This window comes from Typopeltis vanoorti, chromosome 17, assembly GCF_054136105.1.
Source record: "Typopeltis vanoorti isolate ZY-2024b chromosome 17, IOZ_Tvanoo_1.0, whole genome shotgun sequence".
In the NCBI taxonomy this organism is placed as follows: Eukaryota; Metazoa; Arthropoda; class Arachnida; order Uropygi; family Thelyphonidae; genus Typopeltis; species Typopeltis vanoorti.
Genome location: NC_143565.1, coordinates 53701975 through 53724504, shown reverse-complemented (window position 1 = coordinate 53724504; position 22530 = coordinate 53701975). Strand labels below are relative to the sequence as shown.

The 22530-nt window shown below is 35.6% G+C and overlaps 1 protein-coding gene across 1 annotated transcript in view; it reads left to right on the top strand.

Annotated features, from left to right (window-relative positions):
• The window catches only part of LOC150097399 (proteasome activator complex subunit 4-like), a 646748-nt gene extending 624821 nt beyond the window's left edge, over positions 1 to 21927 (top strand). Inside the window, exons 44-45 of the mRNA XM_090407543.1 lie at positions 3571 to 3792; positions 19822 to 21927. Of these exons, the coding sequence (XP_090263669.1) occupies positions 3571 to 3792; positions 19822 to 19956 (357 nt within the window). The 3' untranslated portion in view covers positions 19957 to 21927. The remainder of the gene's footprint in view (positions 1 to 3570; positions 3793 to 19821) is intronic.
• Positions 21928 to 22530: the final 603 nt, after the last annotated feature.

Genomic DNA, 22530 nt, shown 5'->3' with positions numbered 1-22530 from the left:
AGACAGTTCCACAGATATGAGAGTTCTGAGAAAGATGATTGGAAAGAACAGATGGCATCAATTACAGAATCATATTAAAAATGAAGATATTAAAAAGGAACTGAACATTGTCAACATTCAAGAATCTGTAAGCAGGGTTAATCTAAGGTGGTATGGTCACTTGAATAGAATGAGTGAGGAAATGTTAGCAAAACAGGTGTTTGATGTCAAGATGGCAGGAAAGAGACCCAGAGGAAGACCAATGTCTAGGTGGATTCATACAGTCAGAAGTGCCTTAGAAGCATGAAATGTTAGACATGCCAATATTGGAGTTCTGATAATAGACTAATTTGGGGGGAAATTGTTGGTAGGAGATTAATAATGATGTAAACTTAACCATGCAGTGTTGTCATACTAGCCTGAATATCCCTTGAGGGTCTCAGGAGATCGATGACGATGATCAAATTTTGAGAGTCAGTGAGTTATTATCATTATTATTATGCAGACTTCTCCAGGGAAGGATTCCCCTCTTGTCATTCATTGTGTATATACCTCTCATATCCGTCCTTGAACATGCTACCGAGATACGCTTACAACACCAAATGGTAGCCCATTCGTCAGTGGTGTAGCTAGAGCTTTTGCTGCCTGGGGCGGTCCCTGAGTTTGCCGCTCCTCTCAATACACACCAAAAATACTACAAAAAGTCAAAACGACATATAGGGAAATAAATTAAAACACTATGTTTATTTTTGAAGTAAAACTTTAATTTCAACATTCTAAATTGTTATTTTTCTTGCTTTTCTGTTAGCAAAATTGTCGATGACATTGGCGAAGTCTATTTTCATAGTAATGTAGGTAATTCTTAATCAGTTTGAATTTAGAAAAATTCCTCTTATGACTAGCAACACTTACATCAATTGTGAGGAAAATTTGCAATAGTATTACAATATTTGGAAATGAGTTCTCGAGGCTGCATTTTAGAATTAACTGCAAAAGTTCAAAAAGGTTCAAAGTGCCGCCCGGGGTGGACCCCCCCCCCTCCCCCAGCTACGCCTCTGCCATTCATGCTCATCATATGTAATGGGAAGAACCATGCCTCATAGACTTCTTTATTCCAGGGATGACACTGGAGTAAAGAAATCTATGAGGCACCTTTCAAGAACTACTGTATCTGTATATTGTATCTATACTATAATATTGCACTGAAGATGCACTCACAACACCACCAAATGGTAGTCCATTCCATTCCTCACCACATGCTATTGCTATTCAGAAAACTAGGATCTCACATGCTTTCTAACCACAACAGGGATAACCAAGTATTCTCCATCCACCTAACATGAACTGCAAAATCTCACTTGTATCTGTATTATAAGATTCCCTTACCAATTTGTATCTCTGTCAATCTCGTTTCATTCACCTATTCTTCAGACTTTGAAGACCACATTTCTTCAATCTGCCCATGTGTGCACAATTTCATAGGTCCAATGTCACCTTAGTTACCCTTCTGCTAGATCTTTTTCAACTGTCTGTCTTTCTCCATCTCTATGGAATCCAGATTACCATATCTGAGCATAACAGTCAAGATGTGATTTTATCAAAGCCTTGTACAGTGGAAGAATAACTTTCTTATTCCTACAAGTAAACATTCTGCTTGTCCAGTGTGGTCCTTTTAAATTTCCACTTATGTTCTCTATTGTCTCCAGGTTTCTGGTTTCATTGACCACTCAGCAAATTCCCATTAACATAATATTCTACTTACAATGCCCTCAGTCCAAAATGCACCATTGAATTGATACTCATCATTTACCTATAGAACCAGTCTATTCAAATAATCTTGCAGAGATCCTGTATCAGCTGTAACCCTTATCATCTTCCCCAACTTTGCATCGCCAGCACATAACTAGATATTACCCTCCGTAATATCCTCAATATCATTATATACATGTTAAACAACAGTGGCTCAAGTACAAAACCCTCCTCATGGACAGCACCTCCATGTTATTTGCAGTTATCCAAACTCTTAATCTCCATGTCACAAGCCTATTTTGCACCTGGAAACAGCAAATATTAAATGAAATACCAGACCTCCACTTAAGCAAGGAAGAAAAACTAGCAATCAAATCATTTACAAACAATAGGGATATTCTAATGATTAAAGTATACTCCCTTTTCACTGATAAAGGAAGTACAACAGTCATACTAGCCAAAATTTATGATATTATATATTGCATTGTTTGATGTACAGAAATTACCTAATCAGTTAATTGATCATTCATTTTTTTAATTTTTTTTTCTTTGTGCATCCCATTGATGAAATCTGTCACATATTTTAGTACTATGAATGGGCTAAGGCTGAGATAATCAGGAACCATGTTCTTAAAGGACTAAACATGGAACTTTTTTAGTAAGCTGGATTGTGGTCTTGCAACAGTCAGCAGATGTCATCTAGCAACATTTGGCAATAATGTAGTAGCATTTACTTAAAATTATAACATGTTCTTAATAGTATCCCAGGTCTAGTCATAAGAGACACCTATTGTATGATTCTTCTCAGTCACATTTCTGTACTTGTGAAGCTGAGTTAGTTGATCTCAGGCAGAGTTTACATAGATGACTCTTCTCATCATCCCTACAGAATAGAATACTCTTTCTGTAGTAATATCCTATTCCCATGGGAAGTAAGTTTCTATTCTGCAGTTCCTTCAGAGGTTGTCCTATCTAGAACCAGGTATAACTTTCAAAAGACTATGTTCTGTGGGATGTAGTTTCCACAGTCCTATTTCACTGATTTATTTGTTTAAAAATTTACAAAGGGCTCATTCAGAGAAATAGCATAAAATAACATAAATACCATTTCTTCCTTTGAGCTACCACAGAATAGGTATTGTTTGCTGTTAGATATTGTGCTTCCCCATATACTAGTTTGAAAAAAGAAAAGCTTCTTTGTGGTTATCAAAACCATGTTGAGAGACTTGACTTAAGCAAAATCAAATCTGTATGTGAAATTCAGTTCATGACAGTGCTTTCATATTAATAAGCAGTATTTTTTGCTTCAAATATAATATATTAATTTTTGTATACTTTTGTGGATTTTTTTTTAATCTGAATCATTGAATGTAAATATAATTTGAATGGTTTTTGATACCAGAATTTTGAATGATTGGCTTCTTAAAAACTACACAATAAAATTGACTGCCATGGTTGTTGGTCTCGTTATGTGTGTTATACAGTTCTTTGATAGAGAATTAGATACTCAGATATTCTCATTGCTCTCATCATATTCCATGCTCTATTATGATCAGCACAGTCAAATGCAAAAACAGGCAGTGCAATGCAGTTCTTAGAGAATCACTGCCCTGTTATAGAAGGTCCACCAGGAAAAACTTGCACCTCTCCAGACAGCATAACCAACTTTGTCCACCACCCTACCATACTTCGGTGTGCATTTGACATGGAGAGGAAATCTCATAGTACAAAGGTTTTAATTAAACTTTTTTTTGTATATGTATAAATGCATTGACATAATTGTATTTCTTTCTTTTTGACACTATTTCTTTGTTTCTGACTTTTCTCTATTGTAATCAATAGGAGTCATTTAAGTCAAGATGTAGAAAAAAGATAAAGAAACGTCGAAAAGCAGTAGATGGATTGACAAATCCTGTGATAGATCCTAGTGACCTAATAGAACGCCATGCAGGAATTTTAGGACTTTGTGCCTGTGTCAATGCCTATCCATATGATGTTCCAGAATTTTTGCCTGATGTTCTTGTGCTATTAGGTGATCATCTAAATGATCCTCAACCCATTCCAGTAAGTTTTTATTTATCTAGCTTGTTTAGCTTTTGATACCGATCATCAATTTTCATATATATTTATCCCATTTTAAATAAAAGAAATGTACAGAACACTTTATTCTGAAAAAGGAAAATAATTTATTTCCTTAAATGCTATATGCCATCTTGCATAGTTTTTAGTAGTTTACAGAAGTTGTATCAAATTTTATTTCTGATCAGACTGATCTGGTGGCATTGATATTTTATAAAAAAAATATAATTTGAAATATTTTAATTATACTTCTTATTTTATTGAAATATAGCACAAAACTTCTTTGCATTTTTTTTATTCCCAAAGATGTTTTGTTGCCTAGAAAATAGGATAATCATATGAGTGCTTAAAAATCTTTTGATAAAACAAATATTTATTTTGAAAGAATTCCACATCATCAAATACACTAATTTCCATAAATTAAGGAAGAAAGAGAAAAATCCAATAACTCAAAAACTGTATATGATGAATTTTTATGCAGTTCGGTGAAAAGCAGTATGATATGAGATGTGAAAGAAACACCCCACAAAAATTTTAAATAAATAGTTTAATTCAGCACCAAATGGGCACACATGAAAACAATAGCCAAAAATAAATGAGATTGTCAAAGTGCCTCAATAAGGAATGTGGTTGCCCCCTCACAGCAATACAGTGTTTCATACTGTTTATAATGGTGTCTAGGAGTCCATTTGATAATAACCATTGCTCCTGCAAAGCTCTCCTAAGTCCCTCAAGGTCTTGAGGAGGAGAGTGGAGAGCAGACACATCTACCTAGAGCATTTCAGACATGCTCAATAAGATTAAGTTCAGGAGACCTCGCTGTCCAATCCATGCATACAATAGTCTCTTGTTGAAGATATGATGGGTCTCTCTATAAGTTGTACCTGATGAGAACAAGCATTATTGTCTTGTAGGATAATGCACCCCATATTGTACCCACATACAGATGAACACAGGGTTCTAGGAACTGCTCTCTATAAGTTGCAGAATTCGTAGTTCCACTAAGAAGCATATACAGGTCAGAACATCTACCATTATTAACACCATGATCACACAGAATGTGATCATGTGTTAATAATGAGTGGTCCATGTTCTGAACAGAAATCCAGCAGATACTTACTATTAGCTTTCCTCTTATCTCCAGATTTTCCCAAAATATTTCTATGTCTGATAATTATTATGTACTCTGCTATCTTACTCTTTCAATAATTTTTAATATCATTTGCAAGTTAATACATTGAATGCTTTTTTTAATGAATTAATATCCATACAGTACGCACAGTGCACCAAGTATTATGAAAGTTCAACACAATTAATATTTCATGATTAGTTTTGTATCAAGCACTTTTTTGCATTGATCAAGATGGATTTTGAGTTAGATCAAAACAGAATGGATCCTATACATTTTAAGGTGTAGAATTTAATTCCCTCTCCAATGCATCATTTAATTCTCTCTGCAGCATATAAATATACTGAAACATCAGCTGATATATAAGTATTATGCAGTGAAATATATTTATTATAACTATATTTAAGATAAATGGACCTTGTTGATGTTATAATATAATAAAATTGTTTCCTTCTCCATGTCACAATAATTAAAAATACAAACATGTAAAGTTCTGCCTTAAAAGTATCCAAATGAACTTATTACTATAATCTGCAATAATTGTTATTATTTTTATTAAGTTACCATAACTGGACTGTATTTGTATTCCAGTTTTTTTTTATATAATGATTGGGAAAATTCAAAATATTCTAAGAAATTACATCACCTTTTTGACATCTTCATTTGAAATATACCTTTTGTCTCAGTGTGAATTTAAAGAGATATCAATTAGGTAAATATTAATGATTCTTTCAGTATCATTATTATCTTCCTACAAAATGCATTTATTTTAGCTGTGGTATTATTAGCTTTCCCTTTTTCTCCATATTTTCTCAAAACATTTCTATATGTTTTGAGAAATTTTGAGATTATTATGTCTGATAATAATTTTCTACTCACAGGGTCACAAGCAGCCCACAAGGTTATTGAGATAGCATTTGTTGGATCTGCCAAGATTAACCTTCTAGTCAGTGAATGCATCCACTCCTTTCATTGCTTACTTTTTTTGTCAGTAATATTTGTCAATGATAAGGCCAGATTTTTGGCTAGTGTAGTGATTAACCACCTTACCGGCCATTATGGATCAAATACAGATCCTCATGCGCTTCGTATCCATCATATACTTCAAGGTAATATCAATGGTATTACAATTTTAATATGCACTTCGCAGCCATGATAACCTTAACGTCTATAGACATCTTGGCCGGTAGCGTGGTTAAATAGTAAATTTTATAGTGAAATTATCCCAGCTTGTGAGATGAGCTTCCCAAATTATGATATTGCTGTGATTAACCTCAATATTTTTAAGATTCTGCAAGTTAAGCTTAAAAAAAGATGTAGTTAAAACCAATTTCCAACACAGATTTAAAGAAAAATATCGAAGTTGAAAGTAAAGATATAGAATGAAAATGGACATATATTAAAAAAAATTGATTCTGGTTGGTGCACAAGAAACTTTAGGATATGAAAACAAGCCAAAGAAAAGAGATTGGTTTGGCACACTTTTTTTTTTTTTGAAAGTGTGCTTTTCACTAAGGCAATTAATATGAAGTCAATAGCTTCTATATACAAGTAGCTTAGTCATGAAGATACTTCACATGCAAACTTTGTTTACTTACACTTGGGTAAAGGATTAAACAAAAATATAATTTCTTGTCAAGTTTATTTAGAATATATGATAATTGCATTGCATAGGAGTGGTGGTGAAGATTTTGGAAATGTTGGTAAGAGCTCACATATAGAAATGGGTTGACAGAGAATTTATACTTTGAATGAGCAGCATGCATTTAATAAGGGGCAGTCATGTTTGAGTAACCTTCTGACATTTTATAATAATGTTGCACTTGAAATGGACAAAGGGAATGGAGACCATGATACTTTTGGACTTGGATAAGACTTTTGATAGGATATAGCATGGAAGGCTGTTGCATAAGTTTCAGGATATAGGGTGTATTATAAAATATTAGTTTGGATAAGAGTGGCTGACTGGCAGATATCAAAAAGTAATGTATGGGGATGCTTAAGGGTCAAAGCTGTATAACTGAGAGGAGACCTCCACATAGCCTTTAAAGGAATGCAGAGAACTGACCAGGACTTCTGACCTAATGCCCAATCCTCATCTTCTTGTGGTGCACCCCATTAGGTATCTACCTGGATACTGAACGAACAAGGATGGGTTGGCAATTTGGGATTTAGCCGACTAAATTGTATTCTTATTGGCTTAAACCAAAATACAAAATGATGGTACAACATGACAAAATTTCATGCCAGCTGGGGCGTCGCCCGGTTAAACAAGGCCCCCCACCCAGCCCCCATTGCTTTTGCCAGGTAACCAGAGTGAACAGCGAAAAGTCAGCTACTGGAACAAATCTGAAAACACACCCCAACTCCACCAGAGTTAAAGATCGGTACTATCAACATAAGAAACCTGAATGGCAAAGAAATGGAGCTAGCTGAGGAATTAGATAACCACCATAGCGACATAATAGGGGTGACTGAAACAAAAAAGACAAAAACTGGTGAGATCTTTCTGAGCGGTAAATACAAAATGTTATATTCAGGCAATGACAATCAAGGAAAAGAAGGAGTAGCCACAGTATTCAACACTAAATACGAGACTAATCTTCTTGAATGGCAGGCCGTCTCAAGTAGAGTGATGTGGGCAAATATGAGAATTGGGAACTGGACAATGAGACTTATTTGTGCCTATGGTCCCACAGAAGGTTCTACTAAGGTAGAAGTGAAGGAATTTTTTGAGGTTAAGAAAGCAACTGACACAATGAAAAAGGAAAAGTTGGTCCTTGTTGGAGATCTAAATAGCAGAGTAGGAAATGATTGTCAGACATACAAAAATATTTTGGGAAAATTTGGAGAAAAGAGCAAAGCTAATAATAATGGCAAATACCTGTTGGATTTCTACTCAGGACATGGACTTGTTATTACTAACACCATGTTCCAACATAAAAATGTGCACAAATTCACATGGAGAGAAGAGGCTAGGAATAAGAAAAGTCTCATTGACTATTAAATTAAGGGGATAAAAATCCCTTATTATTTTACAGCCAGTATGCAAAACTCTAAGATCGAAAACTACAATCTACCAGTTTCATGTTGAAGAACTATCAGCAAATCCAAGCGTAAGTGACCACTTGGTAGTACAACACCAAGGCAACTCGAAGCAAAGGTGGAGCAAGATCCCTCACTATCCTTGATATTTTCTCATAATGTGAAAACACAGCTCCTAGGAGATGTAATACTGCTTTACATTATGAGCAGAGGTCGCTCCCCAACCGGTTTCGACCTTTTTTTTTTTTGAGGTCTCATCAGTGAGTAGGTAGACCTGGATGATATCAAACTTTAAGTGAAAAGAACTTACATACCCTCACTATATGAATGCCAGAGTGGTGTGCCTCTATATATTATATTATAATTAAGATGAAAAGCCAAACGGCTATATTTTCTGGTGAAGTTAATTAAATTAAGGGGATAAAAATCCCTTATTATTTTACAGCTAGTAGCTGTGTTTTCACATTATGAGAAAATATCAAGGATAGTGAGGGAGTTTGCTCCTCCTTTGCTTTGAGTTGCCTTGGTGTTGTACTACCAAGTGGTCACGTATGCTTGGATTCACTGATAGTTCTTCAGCATGAAACTTGTAGATCGTAGTTTTCGATCTTAGAGTTTCGCATACTGGCTGTAAAATAATAAGGGATTTTTATCCCCTTAATTTAATTAACTTCGCAAGAAAATATAGCTGTTTCACTTTTCATCTCATTGACTATGTTATTGTTGATAGTGATGTTTCCCCCTGGTGCAGGACACCAGAGTGTACAGAGGATTTGAAATTGGAAGTGATCACTATTTAGTCTTGAGCTGGGTAAAATTGAATTTCATATTGAAAAGAATAACATGTAAGAAAGTTTTAAAGCGAATAAAAGTTGAGCAGCTCTCAGATGTGAACTGTAGACTAAAATACACAAAGATTATTGAAGAAAAAATGAAAGAGTTTGAGAACAGGAACCAAACCTTGGAGATTCAGTGGCAAGCCTTGAAGAAAGCCCTGATTGTTTCAGCCAGAGAGACATGTGGTGAGGTTGTCTACAAGGATAGAAAAATCAGAACTCCATGGTGGACACAGGAAGTTAAAGAGGCAGTGAAGGAAAAGAAGAAAGCATATCAAAGGTTCTTGGCATATGCCAGTATACTTGAGAAACAGTTGAGAAGAATTATGGAAGAAAAGCTTGGTGAAGAACAAGCTGGATTCAGACCAAATAGAGGTTGTCAGGATCAAATCTTCGCTTTACAACAGATAGTAGAGAAATCATGGGAATATAACAAAGATCTGTATTTAAGTTTTGTCAATCTGGAAAAGGAATATGACGAGGTGCCAAGAGAGAAGCTATTCAATACGCTACAGTTATATGGTATCAATGAGACATTATATCAAGCAATACTTAGTCTTTATTTGAATTGTAAGTCAGCAGTTAGAATCGAAGGAAGTACAGGAAGGTGGTTTAATGTTAAATCTCGTGTCAGACAAGGATGTGCATTATCCCCTCTGTTATTCATTATCTATATGGATCACATTATGAAGGAAAGTGGTATTAAAAATGATATCAGAATTGGAGATGTTAATGTCAGCTCTTTGCTTTATTCAGGCGATGTTATACTTCTAAATAAATCTGCTACAAGTCTGTAGGATTCCCTGACTCAATTGAATAACTGTTGTAATAGATATGGTATGAAGGTCAGCAATAAAAAGACAATGAAAATAGGTAGAATTGTTGAAAATGTCAACTGCATTGTGAACGGAGAACCTGTGGAATAAGTAAAACATTTCAGCTACTTAGGCATAATTTTTAGTGCAGATGGTAAGTTAAATATGGAAATAGACAACAGAATCAACAAAGCTGGTATGGTAGGAAGTGAATTGAATAAATTCATATGGAATAAGAGAGAAATTAGTCGGAACACTAAATTAGTTGTATACAAGACAGTGTTCAAACCAGTTTTAACTTATTGATCTGAGATCTGGGTCTGAAGTAAAACACTTGACGATAGACTAGAGAACACAGATATGAGAGTCCTGAGAAAGATTAGAGGCCTGAACAGATGGCATCAGTGGCAATATCATATTAAAAACTAGGATATTAGGAAAAACTTGACATTGTCAGCATTTAGGAATGCATTAGCAGAACTAATCTCAGGTGGTATGGTCACTTAAACAGAATGGGCGAGGAAAGATTAGCAAAACAAGTGTTCTCTGCCAGGTTGGCAGGAAAACGACACAGAGGAAGACCAAGATATAGGTGGATTGATACGGTACAAAGTGCCTTAGATGATAGGAATATAAGATCTGATAATGTTGGAGTCTTGACAAGTAACAGACTGATTTGGAGGAAAATTGTAGATAGGAAGTTAGTAATGATGTAAATTTTTCATGTGCTACTATCATATCATATACAGGATATGATATGATAGCAGGAATTTGATGACAATGATGGTGTATGGGGGTGTGCGTCTGCAAGATCTAAGGTGAGCACACCACAGGGATCAGTCTGGTTTCGTTATTCAGTCAAATCATTATATATTCAACATTGGGAAGGATTTGATAGGAGACATACAGCTGTTTGATGATAATGCAAAGAGAGGCAGAGTGATCAGGAATGCGACTCATGTGGCACTTGCAGAATGATTTCAGCAGACTGGAATTGTGAGCATGTGAAAATGGCTGTCATTTCAATGTTAGTAAAATATAAAGTATGCATTCTGGTGTCCAGTAGCATATTATATGGGCAAAATTATGTTAGGAGAAGCTGGTCGGGTTATGGATCTTGGAGTTTCAATAAATAAGAAGTTGAAATTGTGGGGGGGTGGGGTATGTTTACAAATACAACTCAGAAGATAATTGCAATGCTGAAACAAACATTATCATGTAAGGATATTGTTTATTTATAAATAAACAATATCCTTACATGATATTGTTTATTTGAAAATAAACATTAGTGCAAAGGAGAGCGTTAAAAATTATATCAGAATTGTGAAATATTCATTGCATTATGAAGACAGATTAGAATTTATGGCTCCTGAACTCTAGTGTTTGTATGGACTGCAGACACTACCAAATAGGAGAAAAAGGGATGATTTGATTGAGACTTACAAACTTCTGAAAGGGTCATAAAGGATTTTAGTTCATGGAATTTTTCAATTTATAGAGGATGGGGAAAGGACAAGAGGGCATCCTTGGAAGCTCAGAACGAATGCTGCTAAGGAGGAGGGGGGGCTAGATTTTTCTCTCATGGGGTGGTGCATGATTTGAATGGATTGTCGGATGTTGTGAGTGCAAGCAACGTGAATGAATTCAAGAATAAGTATGATAGCTAGTGCATGTAGTATGTGGCCTCCCTCGATGAGTCCCTGACTCCCTGGAGGTCTCTCTTAATAATAATACTTCTGAAACGGTCATAAAGGATACAGCAGATAGAATATTTCATTTTATAAAGAACAGGAAGAGGGACAAAAAAGCATCCATGGAAGTTAAAAATGAATGTGGCCAAGAAAGAGATGAGAGCTAGATTTTTCTCTCATAAAATGGTGTATGATTGGAATGGCATATCTATAGAGGTAGTGAGTGTAGATAATGAATTCAAAAAAAGGTATAACAGCTGGTGTGGGTGATATGTGGTCTCTCTTAATGAGTCCCTGATACCTGGAGGTTTCTGGTAATAATAATTGGTGAAATTTTCTTGTGCATGTTTAGTTTGAAAAGACTATTATTATGCTTGTTATATTTAAATGGAATAATCATTTTACTTTTTTTTTTAAATATAAAAATCAAATGTTTTATATTTTAGCATACCAACGAAGAAAATTGTTTTGTGACAGTGATGTTTGTCTGAATGCAACATATGCTGAGAATGTTTTAACCTGAGGAATCTTAAGCATGTATGAAGTTATAAAAGCAAATGACTCTGAATCTGCTAAACATTCCTTAGTTTCTCAAAATGTTAAATGCTTCTTACAGCACCTTTTGATATGCATGAAATGGGAGTATAAACTTTACAGATTGTTTATGACTAAAGAAGACATTCTTCATTCCTTCATAATAAACAAAAATAAAATCTCCATTTAGTATTGTTCCTTTACCAACTTAGTTTTGTATTCTATTTTCTAATTCCTCTTTTTTGTCTTCACTATCTTCTTCTTTCTTATCTTGCACTGTTATTAATAGATTGATATGGATGTGAGTTTTTAGACGTGTGAGGTGTGTTTGATGGCAAAAAAGATTTGTATAAGAATGATGGCCTGCACTTGAATTCATTTGGCATCAGAAGCCTGGAGAAATTACTTCTTGGTATGAGACTTAATGTAGAGAGTCAGGGAAACTAGATCATCAAGGGTGGAATGGGGAAAATGTGTGTGAAAGTTCAGCTATGGTATACAAACGTGATAAAGATATAAATGCCTTTGAATATGGTTATGTATGTGGCGAAAGAGTGGGAAAATATGCTTTGGATTTGGACCTTTTAAGTATGTCTGGAGAGGGAAAAGAGAAAATTCTAGAACAAGACCAAATACATTGCATATCTAATTATAAGAATAGGCTAGGTCATAATTTATTATGTTTATACAGAAATGCCAGGAGCATTAGAAACAAAGGGGTGAGTTTGTTGCTTTATTGAATACGATGTGGTCTAAGATTGTTGGCATTAGTGAAACCTCACTATCAGAATCAGAGATAGGAGAGGAGGAGCAGTGCTACTAATGATATCAGATGACTTAAGTCCAGTTAGGGTAGAAATACAAGAAAACAATGATGTAACAATGTCCCATGTAGCAATGAGTTTGAGTCTATTTGGTGTGAAGTGGAGGTTAACAGAATGAAATATATGGTGGGTTGTTGCTACAGACCTGACAGCTCAGTTGTAGGGGATGAAGAAATGCATCGCCAATTTGGGTGACTTTAATTTTCCAAACATTGATTGGGTAGAAGAGAAATCTCATGATCAGAAAGAACAGGAATTTATTGAATTGTTGGGAGATAACTTTCTCAAGCAGCATGTGAAAGAAGGAATTTGAGGTCAAAGAATGCTGGATTTACTCATAGCTCAAATCAGAAGGGATTTCTGTCAAGAATATGACTATTTTACTACCAATTGGTGACAGTGATCATGCTGTTCTTTCTTGGGAAGTATCTACTTGTATTGAAGCTACGATTAAATCAGGCTACATGCTGAATTACAAGCTGGAAATTATGATCAACTTGGAAGAATACTATCTTTCGTCCCATGGTATCAGTTACTGGATGGAAAAAATGTCAGCAATGCATGGGAATGTTTGAAAAAGTGCTTGAATGAGGCGGTATCTGAATGTATCCCTAGTGTTCGAAGAATAAATGAGTGAAATGGATATGCAGCCTTATTAAGCTAGAGATCCACAAGAAGAAGGTGATGTGGAAAGAATATCATGAGAATAACAGTGAGAGGCGTTATGAAATATATAAAGCTCAGGCCAGAAAAGTAATGAGTATTGTGAACAAAGCTAAAACGGAGTATGAAAAGAAATTGGCCATGCAAGCTAAAGCCAATCCAAAAGAATTTTATCATTATGTCGCAAGCAAAAGAAAGAATGAACGTGGAAGAATAACTTTATTGAATGCAGATGGTACACTAGTGTTGGAAGCTAAAGAGATTGTTCAGTTAAGCAGTGCTCACTTTGCTAAGATATATCACCCAGGTGTATGTAGCATGGTGCTACTGTTACGTTGGATGAAGAGTTAGAAGTTCATGAAAATGAGGTTGAAGAGCTCTTGCATAACCTGGATAAGAATTTGCCAATAGGGACAGATAGAATATCTGCCCGTTTGTTAAAGGAATGTTCAGCTGAATTGGCTAGGCCTTTCACACATTTGTATAACTTGAGTCTCAGCTCAGGAATGATACCACAGGAATCGAAGGAATGTATGATAGTTCTACTGCACAAGGGTGGTGCAAAAACTGATGTGTCTAACTACCGACCTATTAGTATCTCTCTTGTGGTACTGAAGATTTTAGAGAAGTTGGTAAGAACTTGCATACAGAAATGGTTAGACAAGCATTCTATACTCTGCGGAGAACAGCATGGGTTTACTAAAGGAAGGTCATGTTTTAGCAATTTGCTCATATTTTATAACAATGTTACGACCGAGTTGGATAAAGGGAGTGGATACACTATGATAATGTTGGATTTTTCTAAGGCATTTGATAGGATACCACACGACAAGCTGTTGTGTAAACTGGAGAATATGGGATTGGAACATAATCTATTGACTTGGATCAGGGAATGGTTGATAGACAGATATAATAAAGTGGTATATAGTGGGTGTGAATCTGCCAGATTTAAGGTAACCAGTGGTTTACTTCAGGGTTCAGTCCTTGGGCCATTATTGTTCAATCTATACATTAATGACATCAAACAGGGTCTATCATTAGATTTGCAATTGTTTGCTGATGATGCGAAGATTGGCAGGGCAATCACGACAAAATGGCTGTCAGTTTAATGTTAGTAACTTTAAAGTTATCCACTTTGGCGTGATTCGAGTTCCAGTGGCATATTATATTAGTGGGGTTATGCTACAAGAAACTGAAGAAGCAAAGGATCTTGGTGTATTGGTGGATAAAAATTTAAAATTCAAATGTCACATAGCAAAAGTTGTAAGTACAACTCAGAGGATAATTGGTATGTTGAAGCGAACCTTGACATGTAAGGATAAGGAAGTAATTTTGCCTCTTTATAAGCCTTTTATAAGACCACACTTGGATTACTGTGCACAGCTTCTTTATTCCAAGGGGATAAAGAAGCTGTGGAAAGGGTGCAAAGAAGGGTTATAAAGATTATATCTGGATTATGAGGACAGATTGCGAGTATGTGGATTACAGATTCTGGTTAACAGGAGAAAGAGGGGTGATATGATAGAGGTCTATAAACCTTTGAATGGGTGTTATAGCATTTCAACTGATAAAATTTTTCTTTATATGGAAGGTGGGGAGAGAACATGGGGGGCATCCATGGAAGTTAAATTTATTTGCAGTCAAGAAAGGGGTAAGAGCTAGGTTTTTGCTCCCAGAGAGCAGTGAGTGAGTGGAATAATTTTCCCTTACAGGTAGTGAGTGCATCTAGTGTGAATGAATTCGAAGGTAGGTATGATAGCTGGGTTGGATAATTTACAGCCTCCCTCGATGAGTCCTTATCTCCCTGGAGGTCTCAGATAATAATAATTGTCACTACAGTCAACTCCTCATCATTTTGTGCAGTAGGAGCAGTGTGATCACATGTTGTATTTAGTTATCACTTGAGTTGTTAATGTAATAATGTATGATTGGTAAGCCTGTGGAGCATTTTAACCTTTTAATTCAGTTGTCTGTTTAATGCATTTTCTTGAATTGCCTTCAAATGATTATAAACCCAATGTGGATCATTCTGATCCAGACATGCTCTAATGTCAAGATTGTGCTCTCTGTAAATTTGACCCAAAAGTCATGAAATGTTTCTTGATGTTTCTTAGTGCATGAACAATGGCAAAAAATAGATTTTACAAGTAAATTGCCTTTAATTTTTTAGATTGCACAAGAAATATCAGTGGCTGAGAAATATCAATATCGATTTAGAATAGTTCCTAAATGAAGAATCAACCGTGATATTTCTTATCCAATAATGACAATTGAAACTATGTACTATAAAGCAATTGGGAGTTCTGATGGCAAAAACAGAAGTAAATTTGGATCAATTTATCAAAAAATAAAAAAGAACTTTAGGGAAATTTCGGATTTTAGGAAAATTTTATTTTATTGTTAATTGTAAATCTATTTTTTGCCTTTGCCATATTAGAGCACCTTCTTGATGTTATTCTGAAGAAAAGTGGGAAAATATATTTTTACATTATTATCTTTAGAATCATGATTTTATTCTCTGTTATTTTATCGTTTAGCATACTTCTGCAAAAGCTGCAATATTAAAAAAAAAAAAACGGTAACGAATAATCAGTCTTTGATTCTGAGAAGTATTTCTGAAATAATAACAAAATTCATATGTCCAACACTATTGTATGTAAGGATTGTAGCACCCAATTTGTATATCAGACCAGTGGCTTTTCAGCCAAAGTATTTGAAACTTAATTGATTTTTATAATTTTAATAACTTTTACATATTAACTAATATATCTAAGCACTTTTTTTTTTCATAAATCCACTCATTTAACACAAACAAAATATGGTATATTCTAAAGTATTAGCTTTTATTTAGCAACAACAGTTAGTTCAAACCTTAGCAGGTTATATGGGTTTGGTGATGTTAAGGAAGAGAGAGACTAATACATTTCTGCTAAAACAAATTTTTATTATTGTTTAAATACACAACACACAAGATAGCTGTAGAAACAGTTCAAATTATAACTGAAAAAAGACTACTGTCCTGACAAGGAGCCCTCTAAGGGCTGAATAATATAAAGTTATCTTTCAGATCTTTGGCAATTTAATACGGTCATACTTCTTGAGGTTAGGGGAATGCTTCGTAGCCAATATAACAACTTCTTTGTAGCACAGATGTCTTCTTCCATGGTTTGATTTGAGAATTGTTAAAAAGAGGGTAAGGTATACAGGAGGAGATAGACTTTTTTGACATGTTATCATACAGAAAGTGACCAGTCTTGCAATAACATGTTCTTACCAGTGTGATTACCACATCAATCATCACCTCCAGTTATGATTGATGTGGCTGAGTATGTTGCAATAGTATTATGCAGCAACCAATTGGGAGCCTCCTAACTTGTGACCATCAGGCAATGAGTACTGTCTAGCAGCAAGCCTCTAGAACCATTTATTATTGGCACAGCAGTAAAATGGAACATTCTATCTGTTCAAGGCTATTATCACTTTGTTTTGTAAATAGTCTCGAACAGACAGTAGCCCTTGTCTTATCTGGTAACCAGCCCATGGAACAGTTTTGCTGCTGTATCCTGAGAATGAGGAAGTTTGGGGTTCTTGTGTATGTTTGATATGTCCTTGAAGGGTATCACTCACACACCATGGGAAAAAGTTGGGTGGGGGGGGGGGGGTGAACAACATCTGGAATCCCCACTCTGGAAACCAAACATGGCATTGGCCACTTCAGACTTCCACTAAACAGGGTGGCAATGTTCCACTAAGCAATGAAGGCATTTACTGCCTAGTGGGTCTAATTGGCATTTCATAAACTAGAAAGATATCTTTTTGCTGAATTCACCAAAGTCCCTTTTTCTGCAACATGTGGAAGGTGAGGTTTGGGAATTGTGATTGAGTGCAACTTTGGATTTAACCACAAAGTATCCATTTTCATCAACACAGTTTTTAGTTTTGGCATTCCAAAAATCAATTAGAATCTGATAGCTGCTAACCCTATGGATGCTAATGGGGATTACATCAGAAATTAATATATTTTCCTCCTAGTAGCTTCAGGCCCACCTGAAATACCAGTATATTATAGATTTTCAACCTCTCATGGGCACACACATTTAAAATAAATAAAATAATAATAATTAAATATTTTCTTCAGTGTTGGACGTTTGTGTGAGAAGAGGGGCAGAACTGTCAACTGACCACCACCTTGTTGTGTGCACTCTACGGCTTCAGAAACCAGATGCTACCATCAACGCTGGTAGGCCTAAGCAGCTGTACCACATGAAATGAGAGGCATTGGAAAATGAGGCTGTGAGGAAGAATTTTGCAGATGGAATTTCCTCCGGGTTCAAAGAGATTCCCAAGCATACTGCAGATGTTGAGGAGGAGTGGAAGCTATTCAGAACAGCTGTCACTGCCTCTGCACTCTCATGCTGTGGCAGAAAGTGGCTCGGCGTGGCAACTGGCAGTGAGAAAAGGACACCTTGGTGGAACCAAGAAGTCCATAAAACTGTCCGGGCAAAAAAGGAGTCCTACCTAACATAGGTCAGGTCACCTGAGATGCGTTTGCGGTATGCTGAGGCACAAAAAGCTGTTGCTGGGGCAGTAAAGACAGCAAAGCAGAAGGCTTTGGAATCCTTTGGAGAAAGATTAGACTCATCCTATGCAAACAAAGTATTCTGGCAGACCATCCGCTGCCTTCGAGGAAGGAAATCGTGCACAGCAAGGGCAATTAAGGCCTCTGATGGTGCCCTTTTAACAACCGAGAAGGATATCCTCCACAGATGGAGGGAATACTTTGAGAGCCTTCTTAACCCGGGTGGCCCAGCAGTTGTGGACATCCAAGAGGTGCAGATCGGGGCAATGACTAGTCTCACATCAGAAGAGGTCCATTTAGCAATAAAATCACTAAAATCGGGCAAGGCTGCTGTCAATGATGAAATTCGGCCCAAAATGCTAAAACCTTAAATTGAGACAGTGTTCTCTGGCTGACTCGAGTGTGTCAGGCTGCTTGGATATCCGGGCGATACCAGTCTTCAAGAAGGGAGACCAGAAGGATTGCAATAACTATCGTGGCATCTCTCTGCTCAGCTTGCCTGGGAAAGTGTATGCTAGAAGCTTGGAAAGACAGTGCAGGAGCATAGTTGAGTCAAAGTTCCAGGAAGATCAGTGTGGCTTTCATCCTGGTAGAAGCACAACTGACCAAATCTTCACTTTAAGGCAGGTCTTTGAGAAATCTTTGAGAAAAGCCAAGATTGTCTACACATGTTTTGTGGACTTAGAGAAGGCATATGACCAGGTTCCTCGGGATAAGCTTTGGCAAGTAGTACAGGAGTATGGAGTGGATGGCCAACTATTAGCTACCATCAAGTCTCTGTATGAATGCCCAGAGTTTTGTGTCAGGGTAAACAGCACTAAGTCTGAACCTTTCACAGTCTCCGTTGGCCTCCGCCAAGGGTGTGTTCTGTCACCCCTCCTTTTCATAATATTTATGGACTGGATTGATAGGCACAGCCGAGGCAGTGAGTGTGTCAGAATTGGAAGATGTAGCATTGGACATCTGCTTTTTGCAGATGACCTAGTTCTGCTTAGCTCTTCCACAGATGACCTCCAGCGGACCCTGGATAGGTTTGTGGCTGTTTGTGCAGATGCCAGAATGAAGATCAGTGTAGCCAAAACTGAAACATTTGTGGTCTCGAGACAACCATTCCAGTGCACTCTACATGTAAGTGGAGTCCCAATGAGGCAGGTGGAGAAGTTTAAATACCTTGGGTCCATATTCACGAATGATGGAAAATGGGACGTAGAGCTAGATACTCGAATTGTCTTAACAAGCTCAATATTGTGGGAGCTTGGTCGTTTGGTAGTATTGAAGCGGGAGTTAAGCCAGAAGGCAAAGCTGGCTGTCTTCAATACAGTCTATGTCCCCATCCTCACCTATGGTCATGAGAGTTGGGTAATGACCGAAAGAATGTGGACACGAATCCAAGCGGCTGAAATGAGGTTCCTTCGAGGGGTTGTGGGGCTGACAAGACGCGACAGAGTCAGAAGCTCTCCAATTCGGGAAACCCTCAATAATCAACCACTGCTTCTCCGTGTTGCGAGGTTACATTGGTACGGGCACCTGGTCAGAATGCCACAAGAAAGGCTTTCTCAGCATTTCCTCTTTGCCAAGCCAGAGGGTGGGAGGCCACGTGGAAGGCCAAGGACTCGCTGGATAGATTATATCCAAAACCTTGGGTGGATACGTTTGGGAATCCCACTAGAACACCTGAGCTTGGTGGCAGAGGATTGTGATCATTGGAAGTTCCTCTTGCAGCTGTTGCCCCCACAACTCAATTAGGAAAGGTAGCCCTTGAAGATGTATGTAATAATTAAATAAAGATTAAAAAACTAGACTGAGAAAATATGATGTTGAAAATATTAATACTGTTACTGTTGATAGAGAGATTAGATGTCAAAGTTATTTATTGTGTTATCTCTTTTGTTTTTCAGACTACTATAAAGAAAACACTATCAAACTTCCGCCGTACACACCATGATAACTGGCGTGATCACAAATTAAAATTCACTGATGATCAACTTGCTGTGATTACAGATCTACTAGTTTCTCCAAGTTATTACGCATGATGTGCAGTGCAGTTTGAGAAAATGGTTGTTAAACAATTTTCATTGCCACTTCAGTGAAACCAAAGACTTGCAGATGGCCGTGTGCTGCTATGGGTATTTGGTGGTGATGTTTTATACTTGGTTTCCCAGCAGAGTTATCTGCTATTGTTGGAGTGTTACTACCTGCAGTGAACAAGACAATTAATACTGTATGAATTGTGTATGGTATAAAATTTATAATTTTATTAAATATCTTTTTATTTTACTGTGAATGTTGTAAATCTCGAACATCATTTCTATCATACAGTTTTGATTTGATTATACTAATAATCGGCATTCTCTTCCACTGCTACAGATGATTTCTGTTTTAAATTATAACTATTATAAATCAGTATTATTATTGTTGTTTTGTTATTATTTTTTTAGGAATGATCCTCTGAATACAGAGCACAAAGTTTACCACACAAAAATATTTTGAATTTCATTTTTTTCTTTAAATAATATACATATCTTTATACACTACCATGAAATGAAATTAAAGACCAGATAGTTTTATTTATAATTTTTTTTAACTCTTCTCAAAAGCTGCTTAAAAATTTTGATTAATAATTGTATTCCTACTATGACAGAACTGCATTTCCTTTTCTCATATTAAAAAAAATTAATAAAAAACAATTTTATATAAGAAATAAGTCATGTGTCTCTGTGTAAATTTTGTCATTTGCTTGCTAGTGAAAAATTATTCTTCCTAAAAACTTTATAGGAAAATATAAACTCTTGTAGCAGTTTATGTACAACTCTCATTTGTGTTATTTTTTACAAGTATGCAAATGAAATTATTGGTATCATTTTACAGATACAACTAATCCATGTCATTATTCTATCTTCTCATTGAGGTAAGAAAAAAAAATATCATGTTTGAACACAAAATCTATAAAATATATTTATCTAATTGCTGCAAAGAAAGTTTCTAGCCTCTTTATTAATTTTCTGAATTACTAAATCATTAAATAATACTTGCAGTAGGGGAGAGACAATTTTATACGAATAATTCACACCTTAAGTTTCACAAATATTTATCACATGATTTGTCTAAATGGTATCTACAGTGTTCCTGTGTGAGGAATGATAGTCTTGTAAATTAAGTTACATATCTTAAATTCATAAGAAAAGATGATGATTATGTACACAAAAATGCTAGCAAGTTTGCCAATCAAAGAACTAGAAGCATTTTTTATTAGAACAAAATAATTTATTTTTGAGAAATTAGTTTGCTGAAGACTAGGTTTGAAAAAGTATCTCACTTTTTCAAACCTAGAAAAAAACCTAGTTTGGTAGATAACAGCCAAAACAGTAATAAATGTTACTTTCAATTGAAAGTCAAGTATGGTTGGTTTTGTGATAATATTCCTAAATAGTTTATTTCTACTTTTCAGGAAATAGTATAGGTTAGGTGCCAGAAAATTCTGATGCAAATAAATATATTTGGCAGCTCTGGTGTTAAATATATTTTCTTATATGTATTTTTTCTACTTCTCTTTGTAAAAAAACTGTAAGCAAGTTAAACTCTCCAATAAACAAAAGCTGAAGTTTAACTGGTCTTATTTGTCAGAGTGGGGTGGAGGAGAAAGTTAAAATTTGTTTCAAATTAGAGGGTTTTCAATATTTTAACAAATATTTCAGAGGCATCTTCTTTCATATAATCATCAGAATAAAAGAAACAGATAAGACTAACTTTATTTCTAGAAAACATCAAATAAGTTCTACTTAAATATGTGCACTTTTGATAATTACTGTATATTAATATGTATATATGACACTTAATCATTTTAACAATTCTTTGCATATTTATATAATGAAAGATCTGTCCAATAAAATTTCCTAATCCAGCAGACTGTGATGTTATCATCATCTTGTTAGATCAGGAGATTGATAAAACTAGGTTATGTACCTGAAAATTTTGTATAATAAAACATTCACAGTGTTCATATATTTTAAGATCCATGCTCTTCAGTTATTTTTAACCTAAGTACATATACATTTGGCTGCTGTGATTTTTATTAAATCACTTGCAGTTAACTCCTTTTCCATTGTGGGAAGGAATTAAAAACAAAGTTCTTGCTCTTATTTTCAGTACAAAGACCAAAATGCACAGTCATTTCTTACTACTGCAAATGTGTGAAAGAAATATTTTATTTAATGAAATATTTTCAAAAGAATATTTTATTTAATGGAAAGATTGCTGTAGTGAATTTCCTTTAAATAGCATCACTCCTATGGGTCTTAGGCAAGGGTTTTTTATTACTTTAACTCACTACAGCAAATGCTGTTTAAGAGTTGACTACGTTGCAAGTGTTGTATAATATATGTATGGTCTACAATTTCTCTCAACTTTTAAAGGCATTATATTCTAGTCCATCACTTGATAGTTCTTGTTTCCCAAAGGATTGGCATAATTTACAAGTAGTTGAATTATCTTCCTTTTTCTTTTTCAGCCTCTTTCTGTCTACTGCTGAGTATATGCCTCCTCCATCTTGTTCTTTTGATGATTCTGCTAATATGGCCAGCCCATCTCCATTTACATGCTTTACAGTA